This window comes from Equus asinus, chromosome 4 (assembly GCF_041296235.1).
Source record: "Equus asinus isolate D_3611 breed Donkey chromosome 4, EquAss-T2T_v2, whole genome shotgun sequence".
Lineage (NCBI taxonomy): Eukaryota > Metazoa > Chordata > Mammalia > Perissodactyla > Equidae > Equus > Equus asinus.
In genome coordinates, this window is record NC_091793.1 from 99,379,630 (window position 1) to 99,402,979 (window position 23,350).

The 23,350-nt window shown below is 36.8% G+C and overlaps 1 protein-coding gene across 33 annotated transcripts in view; it reads left to right on the top strand.

Moving 5' to 3' along the window:
- The window catches only part of PKP4 (plakophilin 4), a 232,555-nt gene that overhangs the window by 150,453 nt on the left and 58,752 nt on the right, over nt 1-23,350 (top strand). For 20 of the 33 annotated variants that reach the window (XM_070507849.1, XM_070507855.1, XM_070507863.1 and 17 more), the window contains 3 exons: nt 5,376-5,410; nt 22,633-22,764; nt 22,875-23,065. In XM_070507849.1, coding sequence (XP_070363950.1) covers nt 5,376-5,410; nt 22,633-22,764; nt 22,875-23,065 — 358 coding nt within the window. The remainder of the gene's footprint in view (nt 1-5,375; nt 5,411-22,632; nt 22,765-22,874; nt 23,066-23,350) is intronic. The other 13 variants (XM_070507853.1, XM_070507859.1, XM_044768871.2 and 10 more) reach the window with 2 other exon arrangements.

Genomic DNA, 23,350 nt, shown 5'->3' on the forward strand with positions numbered 1-23,350 from the left:
TGGATACATATAATATGTACAATAAACACCTTATCTATAAGATATGGAAAGAACCAAAAACAAGAGGGGGGAGGGAATCTGACTCCTTTCTAGAATGATTGAAACAATTTCCAAAATTGCTTAGGATTAGCTTTAAAAAAGAACAACCCAAAAAGTTAAGATCAGGTATCATTTATTTAGCATCCTACTCAATGCTAGTGGGATGCAGACAGAATCAAGACACAGTCTTTACCTTCAAGAAGGCCATTGTCTGGTAGTGGAAACAGACAAGTAAACAAATACTACAATTACAACCGTATGTAAACAAATACTACATTTACAGCCATATGAAAAGTGCAAAACTTGAGATGGATTATTGGGCACATTCTTGACAGAAAAGAGGCAGTGATCAGCTTTTATTGAGCTAATTCTTGAAGGATGATTTGTGGTCACCAGGGAAGATGCTGTAGAGGGTATGTAGTCTAGACAGTGGTACACACTCACGCTCTATTCATAAATAAAAGTTTCTAGAATAGTTCATTCAAGTGATTCCTCTCCATTAATACTAAGTGAAATTGAATTTGTTATTGGCTATGCTTAATTAATGAGGCTTTTATATATACACATGTGTGTGTAAAATTTAACAATATTTTTTAATAAAGCAGTAAATTTTACAGTTTGACCATGTTCCAATCTCAGACTGAGACCTGCTTCTCTTTTCCACAGGGGAATAACTCTTGGATTCTGTCCCAATTCAGAGTGTCTAGTAAGAGATTAATGACAGTAGTGTGCATGTGCTAGCAATAGGAAGAGCCCCATCTAGACCTGCCGGAAGGTGAGGGAAATGACATGGTGAAGTTACTATGGCTCCATCAAATTCCCAACGCCCATCCCCTGCTAGTGTCCACTAAGGCAGGCTGGCTCACATCAGACGCAGTAGAATCGAGGAAACTGGGTACTGACTTAGTTAAACAGACCATTTTTGAAAAATATTCCTGTTATTAAGTGATACATAGTGAAGGTAAACTCTTAGAGTATTCAGTTTCATGGGTATATAACATATATGTTGTTACATGGTACCTGTGTATACCACTCTGGAATTTGTATAATTCTGAAAATGTTTCCAGATTGTGTTTCTGCACATTCTACCCCAAAAATAGCACTAGAAGCGTGAGGCAGCATGGTATGTGAGGAAACTGCAAGTAATTAGAAGTGCCTGGAATGTAGGTTTGTGTGGAAAAGGGCAAACTAGAAGGAACCAGGTGGTAGAGGGCCTTCTGTGCTGCACTGAGACGTTGGAATCTGTGCCGTGCTAAGATGTTTGAAATTTATCCTCTATGGATCTGCTGTGCATTATCATTATGAAAATGATATCACGTTTGAGTGGTTGAAAATCACTGTAGCAGCAGCATGGAAGAGAGCCTGAAAGGATGAGAAATCAAAGCCAGGAAGACGAGTTAGCAGAGAGACTGAAAGAGTGATCCAGCCAATAGAGGATGCAAGGATGAAGGCCAGAACTGTGTCTGTGGTAGTAGGGATGGATTCAAAAGGTGTCTGTTTTAAGTGACTGTCTGGAGGTACATCAGTGAACAGGGCAGACTTCGCTGCCCTCATGGAGCTGACATACTGGGGGAGTGGGGGAGACAATAAAATGACTCCCATGTTCTTCAGTTTGAGTGACTAGGTGGTAATGATTAAATGGGAGTTAGCTCCAGGGGGAGAGAGTTTCAATATGTTGAATACGAAGTGTAGTATCCAGTGTCCACTTGAAAATACAGGCCTAGAGTTGAGGAGTAAGGTTTGGGCTCTCTGCAGAGGGCCAGTTTATATTTGTTGTTAACCATAAGACTGAGTTTTATGATAACGTCAATCAGGACTTTTGGTTGCAAACAATAGAATCCTCTCTGGCTTGTGTAAGCAGAAGAGGAACTTGAAAGCTTTTTGGTGTCAACTTATGGAATGTCTAGGAAGGCCAGAGAGCCAGATTCTCAGTCAGAGTGTCCTGGAACAGTGCCCACTGCCACTGCTGGGTGCACCAGATGCTCCCCAATATACCCCCTCACGTGGCTTCTTGGAGACCTTTGCTCCCTGGTCTGCCCTCTGGCTGCAGAGGAGTGTGAGCAAGCTAGTTTTCTGATAATATGGGAAAATACCAAAATAAGGAGGGTATCAAAGACAATTGCACAGCTGTAAATACCCAAAAAGATATTTTTGCCTCCATTTATGTCTGTGAATGAAAAAAAAATTAATTCTTAAGTGCTTAGAATTTTATAGTGATTTACTACATATTTTCATGTAATATTGTGATGAAGGTATGGTGTCTTAAAACTAATATTTTTCACATTAAAATGAATTTGCCTTGATTTATTAATTTGCTAATTAACTTGCTTTTAATTGTTGTTCACTGTCTGACCAGATAGTCCCAAACTTATGAATGGATTTCATTCTAGAAGGTTGTTGATAATTAAATTATTGAAAATTGTGAATGCTTCTTCCCACTGGAACAAAGTTATCATGGATGATTCAGTTCTTGTATTTTAAAATGTTTCACATTCCACTGCAAGCTCCTAGAACACGAGCTGCTTGGCATCTTCAAATGAGAAGTAAAAGGAAATGAGATGGAGTCATTTATGGGCATAGTGCCTATAGACACATTGTAGACATTCAATAAAAGTTGGGGAAGTGTTTCTAGGAGTAGATGGTTGGAGGGAGAGAGAGAAGAAGGAGGGAATAAGTCTATTTTTCTGACATGGAGCTGCCTCTAATTTTTCTGATAAAAATGGGTTACATTGGTTACATCAGTGACTTAAAACAGCTTTTCAAAGTTGCGCGTATTTATTGTCTGATCCTTGAATCCCAGAGTGGTGAACAATCTGAGTCATTTAAAGTGAGTGGTTCGAAGGGAAATAGACTGTTCTGAATAACATATAATGACCAGTTATAACATAGAATTGTAGGATTAGTGTGAAGGTAATTGGACTGAATATGTAGTCTTCAAAATATACCATGGAACTTTTTGCTTATTTTTAATCTTAATGTTAGTTTATTTTCCTAATGATTTTTATCTTTTGCCTAAAATAGAGGAGGGAAAAATAATGTTAACTGAGGCTTCTCATTGCCTTCTTCTAGGAATGTGTTACTGTATTTTGATAACTGAAGGCCTTTTCAGCCGCAAAAATGCTGTTTGCCTGATTGTTACACAAAAAGGCAACTGGAATTTCCTACCTCAAGTGGAGGAGAATAAGTTGACCTGCCTGAGCAGAGTAATAGCTGACAGCTTATGTATGCCTGCTCTTTCAGAACAGTGAAGAGCTCAGTGTTACTTTTTCACAATTCATGTTCGCAACAATATATATTAAGCATCTGCTGTGTGCCAGGCAGTATTCTAGGCCCCTGACATAGAGAGATGAGCAAAACAGCCACAGCCCTCTCCCAATTTAAGCAGTTGACGTGAATTATATTCTATGATCTGTAATTTCTAGAATAAAAAATCTCGTAAAGGTATTTCATTAAAGTTTATGTAAGTTTCAAACCCAGAAGATAATAGACTGTCATAATATTCCCAAGAAACTGGAGGTATATGAAACATTTCTGGATGGCAGTTTGATTTACCATGTATTTTAATATTGACCAAAAAAAGAATGAACATTTTTATAGGAACAGAGGTAAAAACCTCAGTGCTTAAAAAACTAATTTAGATAATAGAATTAAAAAACGAAAACAGATTCAAGAGAAACTGAAATTCAGTGTAGGGAACTACTTTTAGAGTCACGAGAATGTGATAACCAACCCTCAGGAGCAAGACAGCTATGCCCTTACTGATATTGGACCAGATCTTCATCTTTCTTCTGTCCCTTCAGTCCCTTTTGAAATCAGTTAGGATTGTGTCAGATAAAGGAACATCACCTGAGTGCAGAAGATTATCATCAACTGATTGACTCCATCCATTGGGAGCAGGCCTCCCAGCTTGCAGCTGGTTCAAGGTCCTGGGATGTGAACTGCTGTGTTCTGATGAAGAAGAGGCAAATCACATACAAAATTGAAGTTTAGGGAGTTCTTACTGACTCTAGAGTTTTTAACCAGCAAGAGTTTCATTAACCATTTAATGACTTGGGGAAATACCAAAGGGTTAACAAGAACTTAAAATCTTAGAACTGTAGCACTGAAAGGATTCTTCCTTCTTCTGTTCCAATTCCCTTATTTTACATTTCCTTAAGCCCAGAGTCACACACCTTTTCCTGAACAGTCCAAAAATACTCAGTGTGTGTTTTTTTCTGATTTCAAAAGATGATACAAATGTTTAAAAAGAAAAAAATCCTTTTGGTTGTACTCCACAGAAATAACTGCAAGCACTTTGGTTTTCATTTTTCTAGACTTCTTTCTAGGCAGATTGTGTGTATGTGTGTGTAATGCAAAAATGGGATCACAAGCTGTTCTGCCTTGTAGCACAGTGGTGAGAAGCCTGACTTTGGAATCAGACCATCCTAGGTTTGAATCCCAGCTTTTCCAGTTACTAGCAAAGACTTTGGCCAGCTTCTTTATCTGTAAAATATAATAATGTGCCTATTCATACGGTTATTGTGAATAATATAAAGGAGATAATATATTTGAAGTACTTAATCTAGCATTAAATAAATGCTTAATAATCCAGCCTTTTGTTCCTGGCTTCTGCCACATTGCCCTTTGTTTAGACCGTGCTTTCCTATATTGGATTTTTGGGGGGAGGAGAGGCCAGGAGGCAGAGATATGTTTTTATGTACGATTTTTTTAAATTGATGCTCTATAAGCCAAGAAAAATATATAGCTAAAATTTTCTCCTGGCTTGTAAAATGTATTTTTGATTTAAAGGTTTATGATATGATTTAAATTTTATAAGGTTGCATTCAATTCAAACTGCCCCATTAACTTTTGTGTCTATTGTAGTATCTAAGGCTTCTTTTGAAAATAAGTAAAATGATTGAACTTCTTCACAGCTCTTTTGGTTCTTTTTAATATATATGTTGTGTACATGTATACATTGTATACAATATATAATGTGTATGTTTTAATGTATATGTAGTTTTTGTATTATTACAAAAAACAGCATAATATATCATATAAGTAACGTGAATATCATATATAGCTGTGCTATTTTGTCTTATCCAAGGAGAATCTTATGTCTTTCTGATTTGCCTTAATTTCCAAGTAGGCATACAGTTTTGTCCCAAATTGATGTAGAAGGTTAAATTACTGTCTAAAAATTAACTTAGTTAGAAGAGTAATTTTAAATTTTGTTTGAGATTTTTATACTTTTGTATAATTGTGTGAAAATTAAATGTTTATATACAAACAGGTCCACAGTTAAATGTTATAACAAAAGAAGTAAATGTTCTATTTTTTTCCTTCTTTTTCTCTAGCTCAACTGAGAAGTCATTTCCTTGGAGATCAGCAGGTATGAGTTTTTTCATATAAAAAATCTTAAGTTTTGCTCATACACACAAAAAAGGAATTTCATAGCCTTCTTTCTCAATTCACTACCTCTTGGTGAAATAAGCCAAGCAAACCCTTTAATAGTGACGGTATTGAGCTACTTTGTTTTGAAGTAATAGTTCTTAATGCACATAAATTTTTTAAGATAGTTGAGTAGACTTGTATATGTCAACTGTAAAGAAAGTTAAAGCATTGGACATCAACATTTTTAATATCAACCCATTATCTAAAAATTTTCTATCATAAGGAAACATAGGGATACACAAAAGTGATTGTATAATCTAGGAAAGTTGGCTAATTATTTATATAAGTCTAAGTCTTTCCTTTCACGGTGTTTCTCCTACTCAAGAGAAGAGTTGTGTGAAATGGTCATTTTCTTTCAGATGTAGAATATCTGATAGCTTCTAATATAGTCTGGAAGCTTTTGATGTAATCTCTTTATCTTTTCTTTTTATCCCAAATTCACCTCATATAAAGCATAAATTACGTTAAGAACACTGTCTGCCACTTTCACAAATATTTGATATTTTCATACTTAGTCATCATTAATTGTTTATTGAGCATCCACATCTTGGGCCCAGCACTGTACAGATTGCTGGTTTGACAGTGATGGGCACAACACACACGTCCCCCTCACCTCCCATAGAATTTATAACGTGAAGGATGATGCCAGCAATGTATAAATGCTAGAGTAAGCCTTGATATCTAAATAGTTTGGCACTTTTCAAACAAGGCTTGAATTGAGTACAATTCAGATCACCATTTGGCCTGGTATCTAAGTTTACCCGAACCTGGTACCAAGATTCTGGGGTTATTTATAGTACATACAAGGCGTTCTGCTATTTTATAACGAAGCTGTTCCCAAGAACTATAGTGTTTACTCAAACCATAGATTAGGCAGAGGCATGTGAAAAGTTATGTAACAATAAGACTGAGAAAGAGCAGTTTAATAGAAGGAGAGACATGCCATGAAATGATATGTGCTTAACTGCCAAATAAGTGTTATGTGTGAAACTGTTATAAATGGACAGCCGGCTTCTGAGACAGCTTTGCAGAGATGATGGGCCTGGAGCTTAGGGCTTGATGGGTGGGCAGCCTGTGGAGAGGGTGTTCTCGTTGTCAGAAGAGACAACAGAAATGTCACAAGGGAACATTTAAAACTGGTTTGGGAGACAGTAAGATGCACAAAGGCTAGACAGCCTTATTGAGTCAAGTTATAAAGATCTATAAATACCTGGGACTTTGAATCCTCCTGCAGGTCATGGGGAGCCACTGAAAATCCTTAGAACAAAAAGTCACCTGATTTAAACATTCCTCAGGAGAAATAGCAGACCTGTGAACCGGAGAGAGGAAAAATTAGTGGCAAGAGAGACCAGTTGAAAGCTTATTGCAGAATTTAGAGTGTGAGATGATCTGAACTAGGCGATTCCTAGGGACTTAGAGGCTGGTGTGGTGTGGAAGAGGGTAGACAATGATGACTTTGAGGTTTTCAGTTCGGGAGAGTGGTGGTACCATTAAAACAATTAGTGAAAACAAGACAGAGAGCCAGTTTTAAGGGGTTGCTCTAGACTTCAGTGTTAGATGTGTTGGATTTGCGATGATTAAAGGACAGCAAAATGGAGACATTCAGTAAGCGTTTAGAAATGTGATTACTAAAGAAAGCCCTAAATCTGGTGTAAAGGAAAACACATCATTTAAACTGATAGATCTTTGCATATTAACACTTTATTATGTGATGTTATTGTGTGATGTTATACATGTGAGCCAGAGTGCTGTGAGCAAGGGGCAACAAGTTGGAGAACAAGACTGAGACTCGGGAGAGAACCTGTGCTAGGAGAAAACGGCTGTGTTTTCTCCTTGGGAGGTTGTGAGAGAATGATCGACTAGATTCACTTCCAGAATGGTTGCACCATTACACTGCCAGCCAAGGATGAGGGTTCCAATTTCTCCACATCTTCTCCAATACTTGTTATTATCTGTCTTTTTTTTATTATACTTATCCTAGGGGGTGTGAAGTGGTCTCTCATTGTGATTTTGATTTATGTTTCCCGGTGGCTAACATATCTTTTTTTCTTTGGTTAATTTTTAGTTTTAGTTCTTTAAGCAGTGGTGAGGAATATGGAGCTCGTATTTTAATCTTAACAGGGGCCTTCATGTCTACTTTTTGTTTTTTTGCCTTTTAAAAATAATTGTCCTCCTGATTCTAAATGTCATATATGCCCATTGGAGGATATTTGGGAAATACAGAAAAGTATAAAAAAAAAACAAAATTACTTTTAATCAGTCTTATCAGTTAGTCTTTCTGTGCATATATGTTATACATAATTTTATATTTTTCCTTTTAAGCAAAACTGGGAACATACTATATATTGTTACATTTGCTGCTTTTTTCCATGTAATATTATGTCACAAACATTTACCGTTTAATATAAAATTATTCTGTAAGTTCATCTTTAATACTGAATCATTAATTTGTTCCAGAAATATTTCTTGAGAGCCTTAAACAGTTATCTAGCATATAGTTGTCGATGTTTAAAATAAATACCCCTGCCCTTTTAAGAGCTATCAGGTTTAGTGGAGCTCTGTAACTGTGTCCACTCACTCCTGGGTGGGGGGAGGCTGTAAAGGAAAAGTCCAAGTATCTACCATATTTACCCATATCTCTATTTTTGGACATTCAGGTTGTTTCTAGTTTTTCGCTATTGTAAATAACATTGTGGTAAACATCCCTGTATAAAAAATTATATCTGCCCCTTTGATTTACAATAGGGTAGATTTTTACAAGGAAAATTATTTAAAGTATGTGAACATTTTTAAGGCTTTTGATACATGTCACCAAGTTGCTTTCAGGAAAAGATTGTGTTAATTCTCCCTTCCTTTAGATATATGAGGTTGATCCTATCATATTCCCTCATTAGTGTCATTGTTTGTATTTCTAATTATCTACAAAATATTAAAATATCTGCTAAATTGCCCTTTTCTGTTGGAGAGTTAGTGTTTGATGATCCGTAAGAGTTCTTTGTAGCCCAGGGTTCATAGCTGTATTAGTCAGAGTCCAGTCAGGCAAACCCAGCCCATGCCAGCTAGTTCAGTATGAGGGATTTGATATAGGGAAGTTGGAGTTATAAAAGGGTGAGTTAGAAGATTTGGGAGAGTTAAACATCATGAAGTACCCAAGAGATCAATGATACTGGGAAGCTGCTGTCATTTCTAGGACTGCAGGGGCAATGGGGTAGGTGGTTTGTCCTCAAAACTGGAGCAGTGGTGGGGAGTGAGGCAAGGGGAGTTTTCCAGCATTGGTTGGAACCACAAAGGAGATACAGCCATGCCAGAAATGCTGCCTAAAGTAGAGCTGGAGGGACATCCTGGCTTCTCTGTGCAGTTCTCCTCCTGGCCTGCACCCATCTGCCCTGGCTGGAGTAGCTGGAGCTGGCGGTTGCAGACTCTTAACTGCCGAAAGCCAGGCAGGTGTGGTGCATCACTGTGTGTTGATTTACATAGAGACAGAATGAGCTTAGGTTATGAAGACATGTAAAAGGGAATGAAATATCTGGGGCCTTGGCATCCTTTCCACATCTCCGGCCCTTCTCAGCTTCAGATATTTCACCACCATCTTCATGATTGTTGCTACAGCCACGTGTCAAATGCACTACTGTGTGCTTAGTATTTTTCTTTAAATTTTTCAAATCGCTTTTTATAAACTTTTCACCATCCTAATTAGTAGGCTGTGCAATCAGCTTACTAATGTATTAATATGTAGAGGTAGATAAAATATTATATATATAATATAAATGCGAAGTATGTTTTCAACTAAGTGTGTAACAATTAATTAAATATTGTCCCAACAGTTCCCCAGATACTTTTATCATAGGAAAATACTCCAATGGTTCACCTGTCCCGACCACAACTACATTTGTAATTCCCACCTAGTAACTGCTTCATCCCTTATTTTTGTCAGAATACACTGTTGTCCAACCTCGTACAGAAACCAGGCAAGTGTTACAGTTTCTTATGCTTTCTCTCTTTTGGAGGCAGGGGGAAGTGTATTAACCTTCAGACACAGCAATCACAGCTGGCATTTATTCCCCTATTATTTTAACTATACTTAGGTTATGTGTGTGTTTTCTTAAATTTGCCTACTTTTCAGCCGTACTTATGAATTTAAGTTGTAATGATAGCAATAAGCTATAATGATAAAGGTAGAAAATTGAAATTTGATTGTGTGAATAAAAGAGTAAAATCTGATTTGTTTGGTGTTTCTTTTCTAAGTAGTTATGGTTGCCCTTTAGAAGTTTGATTGTAAGTACATAATGGGATAAAATGAGAGTTTTGCTGCTACTTTTACTGTAAAGTTTAACTGTTGTCTTCTCTTTACTGCTTTGGGCACAGAGATACTGAATGTAGTTTGAAAATCATCTCATTTCTAGAATTTGGCATTGCTACTCAGAATGAGGCAAGGGTGGCTTAAAAGTAAAAAGTATTTAAAGATCTTCAGTCTACTTTGTCTTTTGTAGGTCTTGACAAAAGAAACGTCTTTATTCAATTTTCTTGGTTTCCTAAATCAGAGAGGATTACACAAAAGGATTTAAGATCGAAGGTCTGTTCTTCCTCCTTTTTCTTTAATACTTTGGACATTTACTTGCAGAGAGTTTCTCTACTTTTTTTATTTTTTTTTTTTAAGTATTACAAATTTGACTTGAAGAGCTTAGCACATTAAAAGCTTTTCAGCGGTAAGGTGAATTATTAGCAGGCTGGTGATTTGATCGCTACCTGAGAGAGATCTCTGCCTACTCAGGTGTTTTCAGGATGTTCCATTCTGTTGAAATGCCAGAAATGGAGACCAGCTGCTGAAATGTATTTTTAAATAGCTTGCTCACTGCAGCGTCATTTTCTAAGGAAGATCTCAGGGTGCCCTAGGCAGCAGAGATTTGCATTTCTTTATGATTCAGTTCAGAAAAATCAGCTTGCTTGTTTTTTGTGGTTGGTTGGTTGGTTTTTAACCTATACTAGGGATAGTAGGCTGTTTGAAAGTAAAAGGCCAAAGCTTTTTAAGTTTGGGTGCTCGAAGAGAGAACTTCCCAAAGCATGAGAAGAACTGTCCATTCTCCAAAACATTTTATTTTCCCAGGCAGGTTGGGAAGGAGTCTTAAGGAGAAGCTCCCTAGAAGTAATAAAGTGGTTTTGAAGATTTTATGCTTTATTGTTGTCTTGCCCTTCTATTGCCCTCTCTTCATTATTCTGTATTTTCTAGCTTACCAGCGTTACATATTTACTCCCTAAAATCATAAATGAACATCCATTTGTCTTTAATGAAGAGGAGAGTTTATCATTTTCTGTTTCGGCTTTCTCTTTTCCTTAGCCTTGCATTTCCTATAACCTTGCATTTTTGTGTGTTTTTTATGTATATTCTGCTAACAAAGGCATGAAGGAGGGAATGTTGTCTTAGTGTTCTGTCAGGGAGGAAGAACTATTCCCCTACCCTCCAGGTCCTTCTGGCTGGCCTAAGAATTAAATTGACCTGAGACAGAATAACAGGAGAAAATCAAAGTTTAAAAACATGTATACATGGGAGAAACCCAGGAAATCTGAGTAACTCACCAAAATGGTGGATGCCACTACCTTAAATACCATCTTCAGCTAAGGACAAAAGAGGATGTTGGGGGTGGTGGTTTGGGACTTCAGAGAGGAGGAAGGCAGATCACATGGGGATGGAAAAGCAAATGTTTGGTAAACAAATGTTTGCTGGGCCGTCTGTAGGCTATGTGACCACAGAGAAAGAACTTTGATAAAAATGAGCTTAGCAAGGATCCTTCCAGTCCACCATACCCAGAGTGGTCTATCGTCATAACCCCTTCCAGGGACAGGCCTTCCAACTTAAATTCTTTTAGGCAGTTTGGGGGAAGGTCAAAGTTTCTATCTCAGTCTTAAAAATAATGAAGCCAAAGAGACACATTTTAGAGTGGCAAATTCTGACCTCCCATGGCTCCTTTCCATTTTCTTTTTTATTAGTGTCATTTTTCCATTGTTCACACCTTTCTGTCTCAACAATTTACATATTTGTACAATCTCTTATGTTCATCAAAATTTGAGGTAACTCTTAAGATATATAGCAAAATATAAAAATAAACAGCAGAATTACAGAAAATATATATTAGAATAATAGGTAAAGGCCTGAGGAAAGCGAGAATGCAGATATATGCACATATAATTGTACTTCTTCATGATGGAAAATATGCAGACTATCTTTTAAAGAAAAAAGCTTTGGATTTACTTCTCTTTTAAGAAAAAGCACACCACTTCAGTCATAAAAATAACCATACACAGAGTATCCTACCCACCAGAAAGAAGCTGTGTGTTAAAGCCGTAAATTGGGTCCTTTGGTGAAAGTGATCATTGGTTGTTACTTAAATCTTCCAGTCACATCCTGTAAAGTGAATTTTGCTACAAGTCACAATTTCACAGTTTTTCTGTTCCAAGGGGAACAAATTACTCGAGTCTACGTGGTTGCCAGTTTTAGTCCTTCTGTGTAAGATGAGGGGAAGGGAACTGCATCAGTCTGAGAACCTGTCCTTCCCTTCCCCGTTCCCCACAGGATAGAACGGGGAGCATCCTGCAGAGCTGAGTGCACTTCTGTTCCCACTCAGCCGGAGAATCAGGCTTGTTGTCTTTAGCACCAACGTGGTTCCTAGAAGAAGAAAGTGTTCAAGAAATGGTTGCAGGAGTAGAAATTAATGTATATTAAGTAAGTGAGCATTAGTACTCATGGATAAGAAATTAAAGAAGCCAAAAGATTAGAGTCTGTACCAAAGAACTAGTTAGCAAACGACACAGAAGCATAAAAGTGGGGCAAATTTCTCGTTGACCCAGAAGGTGTTAAGGGATTAATAGACTTGGATGGGCCTGTTACAGTAAGTAATAAGTAGGAGAAAAAAAATTAATGATTCCATGCAGTTAGGCTATTTGATGTTTGACAATAAATATGGAAGGGAAGGGAAAAGATTGTAGTAAAATAGAAATTTTAAGCTGATAATGATACGAATCTCTTAATCTGCAGTTCATGTGGCTGATGTGCAATAAACCAGTCTCTGAGACACCAGTGCTTGGAGGTGGAGGTTTATTTGAATTGGCCAAACTGAGAAGAAGGGAGGATAGGTTCTCTCAAATCCGCCTTAACAAAAGAAGCGGCAGGGGGTCTTTGTAGAGCTAAGGGGCTTGGGAGGAGGAGTGTCAGAGAAGCAAAGGAGAGTCTGTATTTCGTTCACTCCAAATAAGCCAGCCGGGGGCTGGTTATCAGGCAGTAGTAATTTCCTTCAAGGCATTCTTTTTCTTCTGCAAAACAAGGTCACAGGGACCGCCCTGTGGCCAAGTGGTTAAGTTCGCCGCGAGCTCAGCTTCCCCGGCACAGGGTTTCCCCGGTTTGGATCTTGGGCGCAGACATGGCACTGCTCATCAGGCCATGCTGAGGTGGTGTCCCACATGCCACAACCAGAGGCACGCACAACTAGAATATACAACTATGTACTGGGGGGCTTTGGGGAGAAGAATGAAAAAAAAAAAAAAAAGATTGGCAACAGTTGTTAGCTCAGGTACCAATGTTTGAAAAAAAACAAGCTTATAAATCCTTGTGACCCTTGAGTCACCCCTCAGGTTAAACAAGAAAACAGCAAATTGACAAGATTAACTTCTTTTCATCTGTGTCTGGGCTGGGAACAAGGTCAAAGGGTAATCGTGTTCTTATTGAACATTTACAGTAACCCTCAGTTTCAGTAAGATTATTTAACTTTGCAGTGCCACATTCATTTATTGTGTAATATGTATTGAAGTGCTATAATTTTAACATACTCACACTTAATTATTGTGTGGTATATACTGACATTAGTCATTGGTGGTTAGTATATACTACTAAATTTAAGACTTTATATGGGTTAGGTTTTGCATTTTGTTTATATATTTAAATTGGTTCTAAAATGAATGGACGCAAGTTTCTTCCACTGAGTTTTAAAAAATGTAAATACAAAGATAAAAGATAAATGAGAGACTAGCCTTAAGTCAATTTATCTTTCTTTTTTCCTCCATCTGGAGCAAGTAATTTACAACACAAAAAAGCATTAGCACATCATGAGATAAGATGGGAACTTAAATGGGAACACTTTATGACTCAGTAGAAATGTACTGAATTTATAAAGGAGGTACAGTAGGAAGTTATATTGTACATGTTCATGAATAGAATATTAGGTTAGCAATCATGGAAAAAGGACTATTTATTGAGGATTTTGGATGTTATGATTTATTATGACTATAAATTGTACAAAAGACAAAATTTTATCCTATGTTCCTTCCTGTTTCTCTTCTAAATATCAGGAAGAATACAAATTTCCGTTGAAACTAGCCTCAGAGTCCAAGTTTTTCCTCTCCTTTTTTCAGGGCTTTTTTAGTCTCATAGCTATGACAGCCTTCTTAACACAACTGCAGCGCTGTAGCTTCCTGATCATCGCTATAAAACTTCTCAAATTTTAATGTTTTATTACAAAAGTAAGAGATGCTTCTTACTTAAAAAAAAAAAAGTCTAGAAGAATTTGGAGTAAAAGGTAAAAATGTCCTTTTATTCCCACATTTCTCCATATTATGGCCATTGCCCCCCCACACGCACACATACACACAATGTATAGAAGAAAATCTAGAATAAAACACAACAAATTGTTGAGTGAGTGTGTGTAAATATCCACACATGTGTGGGTTTGTTTTGTTTTTAACACAATGGGGATATACTATACATTGTTCTATGACTGTTTTTTTCCTTAACACAGTAAAGCCATGCATGTGTTTTTATATCAAATTTAAAGATCTGCCTCCTTTTTAATGGCTGAGCAGTATCTATTGTTTAGAAAATTTATGTAACCTGTCCTTTATTAGTGAACTTTTTTCCCTCCAGTTTTTCACTTTGACAAACAATGATAAAAATTCGTTCTGTACATCTCTCTCTGTCAATTACTTTTTCTTTTTAAGTGGAACTGACTAGGCTACGGTGTATACATTTTTATTTTGGCAAATAGCATCAAATTGCCCACCAGAAATGCTTAACAGTATGTTTGGTGAGGGGAGACTTTTCCTCTACCCTCTTAGGTTCTGTGGATGAGGGCCTGTGAATTTAACTGACAATAGACAAATTAATAAAAGAAAAAACAAACTTTTTATCACCGCTAGAGGTAATTAGGTAACAACACCTCACTCCACAGGTTCCCAGACTTTGCTGCACATTAGAATCGCCTGTGGAGCTGTGGAGGTCTCGGTCCTCAGGCCTCTCCCCACACAATTAAATGCAAAAGTCTAGAGCCTGAGCCAGGCATCAGCAGTCACTAAGATCCCCAGGTGATTCCACTCTGCAGTTTGAGAACCACTGCCTTACTCATAATTAATTTAATTACTGGTAATTGAAGAGAAGAATTAAAAGTTTATCCTGCCTATCCTATACAGATGTATTTCAAGATAACCCTAGCTATTACAAGCTATCTAAAGATTTCTAAAATATGCCAAAAGCATTCCTGCTGATAAATGCAGAAACAGTAATAAAATTAGAAAAATTACCAATTTTATCTCCTAATTGAATAATTGATTCAAGCAAAGATTGTCATTGTATGCAAAAATCTCTATATTCTCAGTCCTAGCTGTACGTTAGAATCATCTTGGGAGTTTTTAGAAGTCCTAATATTCAGATCACAATGTAGGCTGATTGAATCAGAATCTCTTGGGCTGGGACTCAGGCAGCAGTGGTTTCTAAACTCTCTGTCCGCCCCCTACCCACACCCCGAGTGACTGCAGTGTGCAACCAAGGTCAAGAACCATTGCCTTAGGAGAAAGGTTGAGGGTGAAGTAGAAAAGAGAAGGATCAGGCTGCCACCACTTGTACTGGCTGGTTGATCTTAGCAACTCTAAAAGTTATGATATGATATGATGCAAAGTACACGGCACCACCTATAAAGTATTCTGACACAAAAATTGGACCTGAAAGCTTTGAGCTCTAGCTTTCTGCTTACGAGAAGTATTGAGGTTAGAGGATATGTAAACACCACAATGAGAAACGCATCAGACAAAGTCAGAATGTGGAGCATCCTACAGGTTTATTGCTTTGGTTCCCTCCGTAAGTCAAGAGCATGAAAATGAAGAAATGGGAGCCCCTTGCCAGATTTAAGGGACTGAAGTAACAGTCACAGTCAAACATCATTTGTGAACCTTATTTCAGCCTGACTTAGCACAAGCCAGCTGAAGAAAGACAATTTTGAAATATCAGGAAAATTTGAATATGAATATGGCATTATGGAATAATTGCGGTTTTATGAAGTCCTTATTTTATAGAGATACGTATGGAAGTATTTAGAGTTGAAATGATCTGATGTGAGGGATCTGTTTTAAAATTCTGTGACGAAGAAAGGAAAGAGAGATAAATGGAGCACTAAAAGTGTGGCAAAACGTTGTAATTATTAAATCTGGGGAATGGTTAGCAAGATTTTTTTCTCTATTTTTGTATATGTTTGAAAACTTTAAAAAATTTAAATACAGATTCTTTAAACAAAAGGTTCAAAATATTGGGCTTAAAATAGTACATCAGAGTGACATGTGTTAAAACCACCGAACTGCTGAGCGTGCTCCGAAGGTTAGTGCTGACATTACTGAAACCAGCCATGAGATAGATGTGTGTTTCCCAGCCAGGGGATGTCATTTAATTTGTGTTTCCACATAGGTGGAATTTTGTTAAGTGAATCCTTATTAAGCAAAGTTACCTATAATGTGCTGGGCGTCAGCCTTTCTGCTAGTTTAGAATTCCATACCTATCACTGTGCTTGTGCAAGGGTGGCAACCACCAAATAAGAATATTAGCATTTTACTTTAGCAAATCTGTATCTGAATGTTCCTAAGCCACTTATGCATGATATATGAACACATCTCCAAAAAGCTTAACTATAGTGACTTAGTACTTCGTGTGAAAATGAGATGTCCAGTTTTAGCCTTTAACATTTTATATTTAATACAAACATGTCAAATAAATATTTAAATTTTCTCATGCTCTTAGTGATGTGTGAAGAAATATTCTATTAACTATCTAAAATAAATGGAAATTGTCAAGTCAGAAAGCTCCTCGTTTTCCGTTACCGCCCCCTCATCCCCCAGAGCCATACTCCTCATTGATAGGTGCTGCTTTGGGAAACGTCAGCAGCGTTACCATCTCTCTCTACACTTCATCTTATGCCAGAATTAGCCTGCGTTAGCTTTATCTTGATCATCTTTGCCCAAAATATAATCCAGTAGAAAAGCATAGAAAAATTCAGTTTCAGAAGACCTATTCTTTTCTTTTGATAGTGAATATCATCCCTTACAGGTTTGTATAGGTTTTTTTAAAGAAGATTTTTTTAGCGTTTTGTTTTGTTTTGTTTTTAACAGGGAATCTACCCTGTATCTCCCACTATCAAATATTTCCATTTCTGTATTTGGTAACATTTTTTCCCCAAAAGGAATATATGTCTTAGAAAAATTACTTGAGTGATATTTTCTTATGGAGATATAATTGACATTAGAGTGATTTTTGCACACTTATTTTCCGTATACCACTGACTTTTTACATCTTTTTCCAGCTTTCTCTATAGAAAGGAGAACCTCCTGGCCTTTTATGCTGAACTCAGTGTTGGCAAACAGTAAACACTTTGCATGTGTGATCCATTCTTTTCATGTTTTTGTTTCTAAACTCCTTTTTTCCAGTTTTCCTTTTTCAAATATAAAGCATAAATTTTTATGGTAGGTGTGACACCTGTATTTTAATTAGTACCCAGACTGAAAATAACAAACACTCTTTTTAATATGACTCTTTGTGGAAAGTCCTATTTTTTAAAATAATTTTTTAATCGTTTTATATTCCTGAACAGAATCCAGGAACTTAAAGATATTTAGGAACAGGAGATGTCTCTGGTGACATACAAAACTGAAATGCTTTTAAGATTCGTCATTATAGAAATCAAATAAAGTACTATATAGCTTTTATAGAGTTAGAAAGTTTGCTTAAACTATGAAATTGGATCCAAGCAGACGAGCTTTTACAGTGGATTTCAAGGCGGACTAGTTGATGTTTAGGGCAAAGTTTAAAGTGAACTAGAAGATACTTCATTAAAGGTTTCTGTTTTCCAAGGCTTTTCACACAACATTTTCTAAATGAATAGAATTTTTAGAGCTGTAGTCTTATTAATATTTAAAAGATAATGTAAGTATCCATAAGACTCAAGAACCTAGCTATACACAAGAGAACCAGACTGGAAATAGTTTGAAGAAACATGGTCTTCTGCCTGTTCTCGTTAAGTCTTCCATTAAAACTCAACTTTTAAAGGATTTCATATGTATATAGGAGTTTCTATGAGCAACAAACTCCAAGTGTCTGTAATATTCTTAAAATATCAGTCAACGTCCGTCTGTATCTTCTGTGAACCAAAGAATGTTTGTGTGCTTCACGTTTCCATCACCCTATTTACGTTGTCACCGTGAAACAGTATTTCCCAATGATGTCATTCCCTCCAATTATAAGATTACCTGCTGTAGAAATGAGTGTTGTACATCAGAGAAGTTACTGGAAAGGAGAAGTCTTTTCGGGGCCATCCTCCAGTTCCCCTTCCAGCATTTGGCTGAGAACTTTACTTTTTAGCCGGAGAAGGCACCAGAATATTTCTGCATCTCTGTGAAAAAGAGGCTCCCTCCTGAGCCTGTGATCCTAAAGGAAGTAAGAGCCCTATGGCCAAACAGAAGGTTGAGTCCCCATGAGACAAAGTTTTCATATTTTTCGCAAAGTATTGTTCCTCTGTGTATAATAACCTGACCTCAACTCACAGGCCAGAGAGTTGGAAAAAATGTGACACATTCAGTTCCCCTAACTGTCAAAGAGAGTAACGTCTGTCTTAACATTGCATGTTATTACCATCCCAAGAGCCCTCCCAAAAGTCACACTGCACTTCTTTTATGTAAGGGCAAACCCCTGAACATCACAGCATCTCAGAACAGGGCAGGCAAGGAGAATCTAGCAGAAGGTTATAGCACGCTGGAATGTGAAGACTAGTTACCGGATTGTGTATACTAAAAATCTCCTCACTGATCTGATTTCTAGGTTCCTGTTTCCATGGTGATTTTACACACAGTACAACCTCCATCATTTCATGTAGCATAAACAGTAAGACACAGATTAACAGACCTGAGGTGTTTTAATATCATGTTCTTTAGAGAGGCCTTAGACTTTTTGCTGAGCATATTTTTATGTACACTTGATATGTATTTGGGAGGTACATCACAGAAAAGAGAAAATAATTCACTCTCATTTTATCTTTTACTATAAGCTTATTGGAGTGGATAATATACCAGATTTTCATAACCCTATAGCATCATTGTCCCTTACCCACTAACGTTTTTCTCAGATGCAACTTTCTACTTTTTCTAATTAATTGCTGTGTGTGTATGTGTGTCATACTGGGGCACTCAGGTGAAATGTGAGAAACAGGCACAAAGGTCCAGGCTTCCAGTAATCTCCCAAACTTAAACACAGATGGAGGTTATTTCATTCTACCTTGAAGCTTGTTCAAGTTCTATATTTTTAGACATGCATTTTCTTGGAAGATGCTAATTTAATGTTTGAAAATGCCCCATAGTATATTTCTGCTATCCCAGAAAACATGTTTGTGATTTTTTTTTTTAAAGTAACACATGTTCTTCAGGACTCAGATTAAAGAAGTAGCGTTCACATTCTGTTTGCCATTTTTTACTCATAAAAATGCATCTCAATTTGATGTTCTGATTGTGCTAAATCACAACATGCCAACTATTTAATTATAGTTTACAGCACTGATCATGAAGTGATTAACCCCATCCTGTAAGTCTCCATGGTTTCTCTGGTGAATTCGACTAGTATCTTCTTCCGTTCCGCATAGCAGATGTTTTTAAAAGACATTAATTTTAAAGTAAGATTGCATAAGTAATGCATAATTAATAATTGCAAACCTTACCATACTACAATAAGGAAAGCTTTATTCAGTAATCAGGACATGGGTCTTCTGTTTATCTGAGGTATGGTGTATGTGTGTATATACATTTATATGTGTGTGTGTGATTTATGAATTACAAGTTTTCAAAGAAATAGTAAATAATAGTAAAACTATTTTGAAAACAATTTAACTTTCTTTTAATAATTCAGAAGATATTTCAGTGTCTTTTTGTCTTTACAGGTATATGTGATTGTTGGGCTCCACTTTAGAAGTAGAAAAATGACTGAACACCTTATTCATAATATGAGTTTGGTTATTTTATAGTTCATATTAAATAAACCTCTTTTACCAACCTTTTTAAACTTTCACTTTTATATTTCCTTAAAGATAAAGCACAAAATCTAGGCCCTGTTCCCCATACCCAGTTAATAGGGCTTCAGGTTGGATTTGGGGCACGCGGAAATTTAGTCTTTTCGTGTTCTAGTTACCGTCGGAATGTCCTTTTCTATATTCTGTTTTCTGAGGCATTGCATTTAAAAATATAAGAAACATGTACTAACATTTACAGGGTACATGGTCATATTACTTTTGGGGTAATTTTGTTTATTTTGTTTGTTTTTGTATATTTTGAGATAGCAATTCCGTTAAGTTTTATTATTAGAGTGACTAGTATGGAATCACATATCTCACAATTTGTGCTTGCTCTGTTTAAGATTATTTATTTTAAATAGCTTCTCTTAAAGAAGAGTTCAAATGAGCGCAGTTGCTTGTCATGAGGTTCGTGAGAAAATGTTTCATTGGGTGAAGAGACAAAATTGCTAAGGTACAGATTTTTAGGGTGCTTCTTTCTCTTTTCCTATTTAAATAATAGCTTCTAATAGTTTAAAAAAAAAAAGAGGCATATACAGAACTGTAATGGTTTTGGTCTCCATGGTGATAGTTTTTCAGATCTTGACACTGCCTGCCACCTGATGTTTCTAAGCCAAAAGCTTTGATATGTTGGTGTCCCAGGTTTTATCATGTGCTAAAGCTGAAGCTAAGAGCTGTCTAAACATCTTTCTGTTTTTAAAAATGGTACATTTTTCCACGTGTGGGAAGGTCTGGAGCTACCACAGTGTTCCTTGCATATCTACAGTTTGTCGCCATTCCGTGTTTGATTTTGCAGAGTCTATTCCTGGATGAAACCAAGGTGGACGGCTGCAGAGCTCTGGTTTCAGGCCCGCCAGTTCCCTGTAAAACTCTCCTAGCCTGGCAAACTATGTATTTTGGGTAGTCCTTAATAAAACTCCTTCAAGAATTGCTGTATAAGAGCGTTTAGAACTCTGGAAACTCCTAACAGGAGGCTTACAGATGAGGCGGATGGCTCTCCAGTACTAGCAGCCTGACAGAGACTTAGATCATGTTTCAGCGTGTACAAGGGAAGCCATACACAATCTGTAATCTTTATTGAAATTCCAAACTTAAGAATTCAAAACTGTCACAGAACTCTACTACCTAGAAGCATACTGTCAAATGATAAACCAGGAGACAGGTTGTTAAAAACCTATATTAAGAATGTCAGCGAATCTTTCTGGAAGCTAGGAATCAAAACCTTGAATTGAATTCGACATCAAGTTAAAGGTTTAGAATGCAATGCGATTCCCAGTTCTCTCATAAACCTTGTATTCACTCTCCAAACTAGCTTGATCAGCAATGCCTAAAAGTTTGACTTTGCTTTGCATAGACAAACTTTATTGAACACCCTAAAGTAAGCCATGGCACAATGTGAGGCATGAGTCAGCACTCAATAAAGAGAGGCTGCTATTTGCCTGGGAATTTATTTGTTCAGCAAGTATTTGCTGGGCACCCACTGAGTGCTGTGCACCTATCCTAGGCACTGGGGGTACAACAGCAAGCAAACCAGACAAAAGTCCCTGCCCACATTGAGCTTATAGTCTAGTGGAAAGAGATGGTGGTAAGTGCTATAAAGAAAGGAAGAGCTGGCCTCCTGTTGTTAGTGGACACTGCTTAGGTATTCCTTCCTTGAGGAGATTTTTCCTAAGCTCCTTTCCCCCAGACACTCACTCACTCTCTCACACAGCCTCCCTACCCCCCACATCTTTACTCATAGCTGCATTCTTAGAGCCTGGCATAGAGTAGGGCCTTAATAAATAGTTAAAGGAAGAAAGTCAGAAAGGAAAGACAAATGAAGACATTGAAATCCTTGGGATTGTGTATTGAACTCAGGTTGTGATATGGACTTAGTTTAAATCTTTGCAGTGAGAGTGAAGCAACATTCCTGGGAAAACGTGTAACATGAGGGTTAAATCTGAGGAAAGACAGACTAATGAAGAAAATCAGAACATGGACAAACGTATTTTGAGGATATTAGAGAAAGGAGGATATAGTTGAATGGAATTGGGGAAGGGCACTATAATCTACACCACCTGAATTTACAGCATAAAAAACAGAAGTTGGAATAGAGAAGGAGGAGATAAACTGTTGTTTTGTTTTGAGTTTAAGACAGCAAAATAGTACACTTGAAAATAAAACAAGATACTAAGAGAGACAGATTTGGCTAGAGGAAACAGTAATCAAGTTAGGCGTGTCTGTATTCATTTGGAAAAAGAATACAATAAGCAAATGGATAAGAAATGAAAGTTTCCGTTGTTTGCAACTCTGAAAACTGCACAGTTTTGTTGATTTTAGATGATATGAAATATGACATAAAAAGCTAGCCCTACCTTCAGAGGTTTTGTCACCAAGTTCAATAATATGAACACCATGCAAGTTTTCATTTCAAAAGTTTGAGATATACAGGATCTTTTTTTTAAATACTTGGCCACCATTCTGACTCAGAATATGTTAATCTTCTTGGAGAAAGTCACCTGAGGGTAAGTTTTCCAAGAAGGAACAAGGTCAATTTTCAGGTTTTAATTTAATATACTGTATAAATGAATTTGGGGCTGGTAGTCAGGATGAACAACATTCATGAAATTTAGTAAAATATAATAATAAACTGAGTATATGGAACACTTTCATATAGAAAGGAATCAAAATGATTATACAGTTTAAGTTGAAAATAGCCTTGTGTTAACATAGATTACGAGATGTTACTGAGAAATATCTGAACCTTTTTTAGCAAGTTTTTATGAAATACTGTCATTAGATTTAGCTGATTAAACTTATCTTCTTACAGATGTGCCAAATACTGGTGTAAATAAACCTAGAGTTTCTGACGCTGTCCATCCCAACAACTATCTCATCAGGACAGAGCCAGAACAAGGGACCCTCTATTCACCAGAACAGACATCTCTCCATGAAAGTGAGGGTCTGTTGTATTATCTTTTAAGTATTAGATTTGCTTTTAATACTTTCTTTTTGAAAATGAACATCAGACATGTCGAATAAAGATATTTCCTGCCGCTTTCCTTCCTGTAGGATCATTGGGGAACTCAAGAAGCTCAACACAAATGAATTCTTACTCCGACAGTGGATACCAGGAAGCAGGGAGTTTCCACAACAGCCAGAACTTGAGTAAGGCAGATACCAGACCACAGCATTCCTTCATAGGATCAACTAATAATCATTTGGTGAGGAATTCAAGAGCTGAAGGACAAACACTTGTTCAGGTAAGCCAGACACACATCAAGATCCTCATAAGGAAATACCCTCCTAATTGGATATCTCTTAAAGTATTCCTTATTAAAAGTAAAACCAATACAATTTTGAATTTATAGAATGGATCAAGTAGTGAAATCATTTTACACTATTCGAGTCTATGATGTTAAGGAATTTTTAGGCATGAAACCTGAAAATATATTGGTTTCTATTAATTAGCGCCTATTAATGAATTTTGATAAATTACAGACACAAGAGAATAATTCTTCTGGAAACAGCAAGTTTGGCATGAGAGG